The 9,069-nt window shown below is 34.5% G+C and overlaps 1 protein-coding gene across 7 annotated transcripts; it reads left to right on the forward strand.

Moving 5' to 3' along the window:
- The first annotated feature begins 1,725 nt into the window (after positions 1–1,725).
- Positions 1,726–8,829, forward strand: LOC111367567 (MADS-box protein JOINTLESS-like). Of its 7 annotated transcripts, none has more exons than XM_022988511.1 (9): positions 1,726–1,850; positions 2,220–2,425; positions 7,006–7,084; positions 7,448–7,533; positions 7,603–7,702; positions 7,809–7,895; positions 8,024–8,065; positions 8,158–8,306; positions 8,503–8,829. In XM_022988511.1, exons 2-9 carry the CDS (start codon positions 2,244–2,246, stop codon positions 8,519–8,521), a joined length of 744 nt encoding a protein of 247 aa, XP_022844279.1. In that variant the 5' UTR covers positions 1,726–1,850; positions 2,220–2,243; the 3' UTR covers positions 8,522–8,829. The 7 variants fall into 7 exon arrangements, with proteins under 7 accessions (XP_022844279.1, XP_022844289.1, XP_022844315.1 ...); XM_022988521.1 differs by having other exon boundaries at positions 7,469–7,533; XM_022988529.1 differs by having other exon boundaries at positions 1,728–1,850; positions 7,809–7,850.
- Positions 8,830–9,069: the final 240 nt, after the last annotated feature.

The following is a 9,069-nucleotide window of genomic DNA, read 5'->3' on the forward strand; positions in this document are numbered from 1 at the left end:
ACTAGGACATCAAGAAGATGTAGATTTGGGAAAATTTTTACCAATATGGGTAATGGGTAGTGAGGCACCATTCCCAACAATCACACAATCCTTACCCATGTAATTTGTGGCCTAATCCAATTTAGAGTGATCCATGGTCATATGGGCTGAAGCCCCTGTATCCAAATACCAGTTAGAGCCCACATCTTCATTTAGAGAACAAGATCTCGTGAAGGCTTCAGCAAGGTGAGCTGGTGTCTCATTCCGATCATAGCATTGAAGGCACCGATCGGCAAAGTGGCCATCCATCCTGCAAATCTGGTATCTTGGTGGACGACGCCATTGGCTGTAGTTGGAGCGTCCTTGTCCACGACCAGATGAACTGCTGCCACGCCCACCGAAGCGACCCCGATGACTACAAGAAGAGCCACCACAATGGGTGGAATTTTTTGTGACAGTAAAGGCTGTCACTGCTGGAGAAGATGAGTCAAGGGATTTCTGAAAAATTTCAAAACTTTCGGCCTTTGAGACTAAATCTGCAAATGAGGGCAGAAAAGTTTGGGCCATTTGTGCTGTGGAGAAACTAGAGAAATTAGTACCGAGCCCGCGGAGAAACCAGTGCACCTTGTCAGTACCATCAACTGGACAACCAATTACATGTAGTTGATCACAAATTGCTTTGAAGGAACGGGCATACTCAACAACCGATCTATTGCCGCGTTTCATTAATTGTAAGTGATCCTTAAGGCGTAGTTCTCGAGCTTTAGAACGATGGCTAAATGCATTTTCTAGTGCCAGCCACACGTCTCGTGCGGTGGAGAGGCCAACTACCTTAGCCATGGCTTCCTCTGTGAGGGAGGAAAGTAACAAACTGAGGAGACGCTGATCAATAACTTTCCATGCTAGGTATTTGTCACTTGGCGTGAGAGAAGTAGTAGCGTCAAGTTTTGGGGGCTGCACAAGGGTGCCATCAACACGTCCTAATAATTCTTGACTTTCAAGAAGAGGGAGGAGTTGGGCTTTCCAGAGAAGATAATTTGAGGAGGAAAGTTTAATAGTGATAATGTGGATTAAGGTATTGAAAGGAAGAAGAGTGGCAGAAGTTTCAGAAGCCATGAAGGGAAGAAGAAGAATAGGATATGTGGTATATATGTTAAACCACTTGGCTCTGATACCATAAGAATGATTAAAAATCCACCTTAATTTCAGTGGTGTATCGTATTACATTATTTAGAGCTTTACAAGATAGTATAAATGGAATATAAATCAATAATTTACAATGAAATGGAAACCATGTAAATTAGCCTCCTTCAATTACGTGATTGGCATTGGTATGCTATGGGAAGATTGTGATTAAGGAGTAATATCCTCAATCACAGTATTATTTCCAACAGGGTAAAAGGTTGAAATACATTTTTACCATTATTGCGATCTATGTAGTCCTAGGTGATTAATGTGGTTAAGTAAGATTTATTTAAATTCATTTAGATAGTGAGTTGACTTAAATAAATAAAATCTATTTGAACTCCAAAAAAATATACTGATTTAATTTGTGAATTAGCCAAGTAGAATTTTAGGAACTAAACTTGAGAGGTAAGATTAAAGATGATAAACTATGGTAAAATAGTGAGTCGTAATATTTTAACCATCACATTTAATCGTTTATTAAAAGAATTTGAGATTAAAATGAATCTTAAAAAATAATTAGAAAATGTGTACCGAGGGCTAACCATTTGAACAATAATTGGAGAATGAAGCTGCAAATTTCTCTGTTGGACAAAGGAACAGTATTTCATCCTCAAGGAGGCAAATCAATGCATCAGCAGCAGAACCAACGCAAAACACCACGTCAATCAACCAACCCATAATTGGTAAGAATCAATAATTTCTCTTGCATCCCTACCTCCTCTCTTTCTCTCTTTTTAGTTATACCCGATTTGTAGACTCTCTCTGTCTCTCTCTCATAATCTGAATCTCTGTGAAACAATGCCCAAAATAGGGCGGCCCTTTCTTCTTTAGCTTTTAGTACTCTTTTTTTATTTTTTCTCTTTAGGGTTTTGTTCTCTTGTTCATTCCCCTCTATATATTGAAACATGCCTCCTTTCTGCAAGAATATCTTTCTCTAACCTCTACTTAGCCGAAATCTAGAAACCCCAATTCTCTTTGTTATTACGAATACTATACATAATTTTGCTTTGTGGAGCTGATTTGCTGTGTGTTCATGCGTGGTGGGCTATTAGTATTATTGTGGGTAAAGTATAAACATGGTGAGAGAGAAGATCCCGATCAAGAAAATCGACAACACGTCGGCCCGGCAGGTTACTTTCTCCAAGAGAAGAAAAGGACTGTTAAAGAAAGCTAAAGAACTCTCAGTTCTTTGTGATGCTGATCTTGCTCTCATCATCTTCTCCTCCACAGGGAAGCTCTTCGACTTTGCCAGCTCAAGGTTTCTCTCTCTACTCTCTCTCCGTTTGTGTAGATAAATATGTAGGTGTAGTGGATTACACATGGTGGAAGATTGATGAGTGCCGCCACAAATTCTCTAGTAGACCATAAGCTCGAGTCTGGTTTGATTGTATTCCTTATCAATCTCGTCTGCAGTTCGTAGTAATATAATAATCTGCTTGCTTGATATTGTCACAAAGAATAGAGAGTGGCCAGGTTTGATGGAAAGGGATGAATCGTTCAGAAAATATCTTCTGATTACTGTCAGCTGAATAGAGAGTATTCATTCTCATCTTATCACTTCCCAGTCATTTGTTGTCTTAATTAGTTTTCATATTCATTTTCTTGTGCTTTTGACAGTATGCCCTTTGCTAATTTATTTGATTAATTCCCCCATTGACTTTTACCTTAAACATTGATATTTTTGTAGAGTATAAGTAAGTGATAAAGTGATTTCTTTTTAGTGATAAATGAGATATGAACTTACCATACCTTACCAGTTTAAACTCTCGGTAAATAAAATACCAACTTTGGACAAACACAATTTAAAGAATGAATGTAAGAAGATCTAGGCAATGGTTGAACTCTTTGTCTTTACGATAAATTTTCCCCACACATGTGCCGACGGAGGTTTGACAATTGTCTTCAAGATACAATAATCAACTTCTTATGATGACAGCACTTCGAATCACAAGAAACAGCAAATCGAATGTGAAGTTTTCTACTCCTTTTTGTGTGAAATGGAACAAGATTTTGAGGCAGAATTTTGGCGAGATAATGATGTTGTGTGATAAGCTTTGATTTCCTTTTTGTGTGAAATGGAACAAGATTTTGAGGCAGAATTTTGGCGAGATAATGATGTTGTGTGATATGCTTTGATTGCATAGATGAATTTGAATGAAACCATCACATAGGGGTCCAATTTAAATAGGTTGAAGAGTTGCACATGAAGTGACACAACCCAATCTTGAACCCGTTCTCGAAAAGTTGCACAAGTATGTGGTCGCTTGCTAACAACCTAGTATTCTATTCGAGTGCCCACAACAGGGACAGCGCCGCTTACTAAGCTCATGGCGGAGGTTTGATTTTAAATTTCTCGGTTTTAATTTAAAAAAATATGATTTTTAACATAACTTCATTGACCATTTCTCGTTCATGCAGAAATAGTTTTTAACTTCCAAATATACCAAGCTCATCTATTTGACGAGTAGAACATGTTCGATCCATTTCTCACAAAAATTTGAGTAGCAGGACCCATCTAAATATTTGTTCAAAGATTGGTAAATCAACTTTCTCAACTATTTTTCAACAATTTTTTTCCTTAAAAGAATGTTAGTGGATCTGTAAATATTTTTACTAGTGCATTTCTCTCTAGTTTCTAGCTAAGCTCTTGATTAATCCTGGTTTAATATTGTATAGAATCAAATTCAAAATTTGGTCTTGAGGCACCTCGAGAGATTTTGATCTCCTGAAGTTTTATATTTTCTACTTTAGTTCTTTCAAGCATTGATAAATACTCTGCCTACATAGTATCTTGTTTGAAAAAACGGAGACAGTTGGTGCCTATTGGGATGCTCATCTTCTGTGTGAGTGTATATTGAATTAGAGCATCTTTCAAGAGGTTCTTTAAAAATGAAATGCTCTCTATTTTAAAGAGTCGACCCTTAAACTTATACTCTCCAAGAGACTTTTCTAACTAACATATTAAAATAGAGAGTGAGTTACTTTCAAAATTAAGCGTTTAAGATAAAGAAGTCGTTGAAGTATTTAAAATTTTTTGCTCTCTAAATCCATAGATGCTCTTTGAATTGTAAAATATGCTCTTTAAAAATGGAGAATTTCTTAAGGACGCTCTTAGGGTAGTATATATGAGTATAGGGAATGTCTTCTAGGAATAAGAGGGATTCATGGTTGAATCATGAAGGTTCTATTAGGGAGAGATTGAATTTAATTTATATCAGCCAAGGCAATATTCATTGTTTTCTACCTCAATTTATCAATTGATAGTTTGCTTAATTGAGGTTGGAGAAGACCATAATAAAAGCTTGGGCAATGATTTGGCCAATCTTGAATTCACAACCATTCTGCATGATATTTCTACATCCTCGAAGTAATATTGACGTTTGTGGATGTGCAAGATTTTTGATAGTTAGTGCTCTTAGATGGATTCATTCTTCTATAAAATCTTGATATCGAGTTAAATAACTACCTTATCTAAAAGTTCTACACAACTAATGAAATGGATCAATAAGCTTTTTGTACCTATTCCCAGTATACATTCTTGAAAAAGTAGGCCGAATTGATTTCTTTTTGACAAATGTATGCTCACATGGTAGACCAAGAATTTCGAGGATGCAGAGTTTGAGTTGTATTTGAATGACGTTGAGATTTAGTACATACTATAGTTGTGTCTTAACTTTAAATTCTTTAATATTGAACTTCAAAGGAATATTTCTTAGCTCATATGTCAAATGTTTTCCGGTATAGAACATGTTTGTTACGCATTATAACACAATTTGAGATTTTATTTATTTATTTATTTTTTATTTATTTTTTACCTTCCCTAGTATATTTCGCTCAATTCAACACACCAAATATTACATCAAGTTACTATCTAATATAGACAGTAGCATGTGTAGCATAAAATAAATCATAGGTTAGAGTTTATTCTTTTGATCTTACCCTGTCTTTGATTTACTTCTCTAGTTAAGATAGTTGACATCTTTTTTTCCTAAGATATGCATGTTGGAATTAATGGTTTAATAAATAAAAATTAAATGTGTGAATTGAAAATGTCTCCAATACGTATGTTGATTGTTTGTCACTCTTTAAGTGCAAAAGGTGCATAATAAAGAGTCACGATACTAATAAGGTGCAATCTTGACCATCAATCTACAAATGATGTGATCTAATGGTTGGAATTAATTTGGGACAAAAGATTCAACTAATTGAAGAGACGTGAAAATCTATATATAGGATCCTCCTAGTTCCATTACTCCCCTCCTAATTATTTCCTCTCCAAATTATGTCAAAATAATTTCCAATTTTTTTTTTTTTTGTTAGAATTTTTTGGTACTAGAAGAGTAGGTCAAGCATTGGTTTACCTGTCAAAATTAATATTGTGCTATATTAGTTTTGGAAGAAGCATTGTATCTTGACGAGATTTGTATTCGCATACATTGCTTCATTTCATTTTCTTCTAATTTCTACGTTTCAATTAGTCGAAATTTGTACGCGTATCTTGGTTTCAGTAAGTCAAAATTATATTCGATATTTTTGCAAGTGTAAGTTGCAATTTTATCTTCTTTGTAAATGAAATATAATACATGCACCTAATTACAAAAGGCCATAGACAAATAATTGATTTTGAGTTTTATTTTGGCATGACATGAGGTCAGAAACTAAGACCCGGAACTGATCTTGCTTGTTTAATTGGCTGGTAATTAGCTTTAATGAGAATACAACTTTAGAGATGAATTATCATTTCATGTCATGTTAAGTTTCCAATTTTGATTTTCTAAGAGGCAATTAATGATGTACATGAATAGTAGAAGATAAGATTTAATGCATATGTCGTTTCTTTTAAATGATGTAATTTTTAGATTAGATGATTAAAATGATATGAGAGTGACTAACAAGATTTGGGTTAAGAGGCCATGCCACGTATTAAAAAAATTTTGCGTGACAAGTTTGATGGAAAAAATGAATCTATTCAACTTGTGGGAGTTGAAGGCAAGATATAAATGAATACATATTATAACTAATAACTTCAACTTTTAGATGAGATGATTGTTGGTTAATATGGAATGAGACTTTTATATGCAGCTTGCAGCTCTGTGATATGTAATTGTAGTATTCTAGTTTTGTGATGTTATTTGTATTCAAGTGTTTATATCATACATGGTTGGTTTGAGAATATTGTCTTGGGTTTAACCTTAATTACCTTGTTAAGATGAATAAACTCTTATCATACTAGGTAATATTTGCTTGTTATGCTAGGTAATATCTTTAAAGATAATGTCATTCATAGTGAAGACTATCAGTAGTTATCCTATGTAACATATACATGACTGTTTGTTATTTGATGCAAACTACCGTGTGTATGCCTTGTAAGGAGACTATCGGTAGTTTGTCTATGTGGCATACACATGCCAATTTATGATTTGATGCACATGTATATGCAATGTAGGATGACTATCGGTATTCTTTACTATGAATAACATTACTCTATTTCTAATCTTTAAGTGAATTAGAATTTTTTCTTAACGTGCTCCAAGAGATGGAGGCTCACTCCCTATCTTGAAATTCAACTAACACATTGAATTGCTCATTTGATATTTTTGGACTCTTCCCCTTATGCTTAAGCCCTTAGAGAAAGGGTGAGACGTATTCATTTAAGTGTTGTCTTCAAAAATACCTGTGCTGGCCCTCTAAACTATGGGACATTCTAGTTGATGACGCAAGAATATTGACTATCTATGCATTTAGATTTGAAACTGTCCTTGTACTAGCTGCTCTGTTAGTACAATGAACAATTATGTGAGGTGTCCTCTCTCTCTTTTTTCGAGGGGTCTTCTAAAGCATGAAGAACATACTTGAAAAGCATGGTTTGCACTCAAAGAACCTTGAAAAGTTGGAACAATCATCTCTTGAGCTTCAGGTAATTTTTTTTTCTTTTAACATTCTTAATTGAATATAGCTCAGCAATTGAAGGTTTATCACTTGGTAATTAGTGTTGTTTGATAAAAATGGATTAATTAGCGCTCAACAATATTAATACTAAAAGCCGAAAATCATGAAAATTTCATCATTCCATATGATTTAATGATGCATAAGAATTTGCACTCACATAGTTATGCTATACTCTTTGGATATATGTTTGGTATACATTACTATACATTTCTTAATATTGTCTGATGTGGTCGAGTATACCTTATTAAATACGTAATTCTTTTATTTTGTCATCTTACGAATACATGCATACTTACAAGTAGAAACTGTGTTTTCGATTAATTTCTGAAAGAACGAGGGAATTGCTAAGCAGATAGTTGGGGACAGCAACTACTCAAGATTAAGCCAAGAAGTTGCTGAGAGAAGCCATCAACTAAGGTTTGCGCTTCCATAACTCCTTTTGATATGGTCGGCAGAAAACTTTGGCATGATATTTGTAAATATCAGGTACATGAGGGGAGAGGAACTTCAAGAATTGAGTATTGAAGAGTTGCAGAAGTTAGAGAGATCACTTGAAACCGGGTTGAGCTGCGTGAAAGAGAAAATGGTAAGTGCTTAAGATTGTGTACTGGGTTATATTTATGCCTTAATTGTAGAATTTTTACTTGGATTTCATAAATTTTTTACCTTGATAGAGTATTTTTATTTTACAGGATGAAAAAATCATGAAAGAGATCAATCAACTTCAACAAACGGTCACTATGCCAAACTTGTTAATACGATCTTTGGAGAGAGAAAACGTCTAATTAATTGTTTTCGTGTTTAAAATTAATATTTAGTACAATTACATGGTTCATAATTGAATTTAATTAAGTTTGCATCACCAGATTTTCATGTAAATATAGTCTTAAAATTATGAAATGTGCAGAGAATGGAACTCATGGAAGAGAATGAGCGTCTAAGACTGCTGGTATGAGCAGAAAAGAATATGCACCATCTTCATGCATGTGAGCACTTATAGTTTAAGGGAAAATTGACGATTTTATTTTTTGTATGCTGGAGATATCGAAAGGGGAGAAAAATATGATAGCAGCTGATTCTGCGAACATAGTCGAGGAGGAAGGTCAATCATCGGAGTCGATTACTAATGCTTGTAACTCAATTGGCCCTCCACAAGATTCGGATAGCTCAGATACGTCTCTCAAGCTTGGGTGAGTTCATTATTAATTAGCAATGTGAAATGTATCGTACTGAAAATGTTAAGTGAGAAAAAGAAATTAAAATCATATTTATTGTATGATCTAATCCTATATCATAAGCTATTTTAAAAGAGAATCATCCTTTCATCGATGAACTGTGGTTTCAATTTCCGTTATTCCTTTTTCAGCTTAATTTCTTTTCTTGCAGGCTGCCATACTTTAGCTGAAACAATGGAGCTAAACTTATAATTGTTGATGGATGGATGGATGATTACTTGCCGAATATGGATGTTAATATATATGCCTCTGTGTTCGGTTTCCTCCCTTCTTATGGAATCTATGAATTTGTATACTGAAAACTGATAATTAACTGCAGTATGATATCATGTCCGAAGTGTCAACCTTAAAACCAATTTCACTCGGCTTGTAATAATATATGCGGGGGTGGAGATGATGAGGTTGGTCCATATCTATTACTCGGCATTGTACCCCAGCGATGTTGGTGCGGCATCAATAGGATTGACTTTTTTATCGACCCAGCGTTCTTACAAAAATTGTGACATTATTATTCTACATTATAATATTTTCCTATGGATCGACCCTATAAGAAGGCCTTGCAATAAATCCAAGGAAGTATTTGATAATTGAAATGAAGTTATAGAAAGGAAACTATTGCAAGAGAATTTCCATTTGTTGGGCATTCTAATATAACATTAATTAGTGCATGTTTGATTCAGATAAAACTCAGCCTTCTCGGAAAAGTTGATAATTTATA

Source organism: Olea europaea, chromosome 2 (genome assembly GCF_002742605.1).
Source record: "Olea europaea var. sylvestris chromosome 2, O_europaea_v1, whole genome shotgun sequence".
Classification (NCBI taxonomy): Eukaryota; Viridiplantae; Streptophyta; class Magnoliopsida; order Lamiales; family Oleaceae; genus Olea; species Olea europaea.

Excerpts from the sequence above, each read along its gene's own strand:
- LOC111367567 (XM_022988511.1), top strand. The coding sequence starts at position 2,244 with ATGGTGAGAGAGAAGATCCCGATCAAGAAAATCGACAACACGTCGGCC. Across the intron at positions 7,703-7,808 it reads GCTGCGTGAAAGAGAAAATG|GATGAAAAAATCATGAAAGA; the intron begins GTAAGTGCTTAA and ends TTTATTTTACAG. Across the intron at positions 7,896-8,023 it reads GATCTTTGGAGAGAGAAAAC|AGAATGGAACTCATGGAAGA; the intron begins GTCTAATTAATT and ends TGAAATGTGCAG.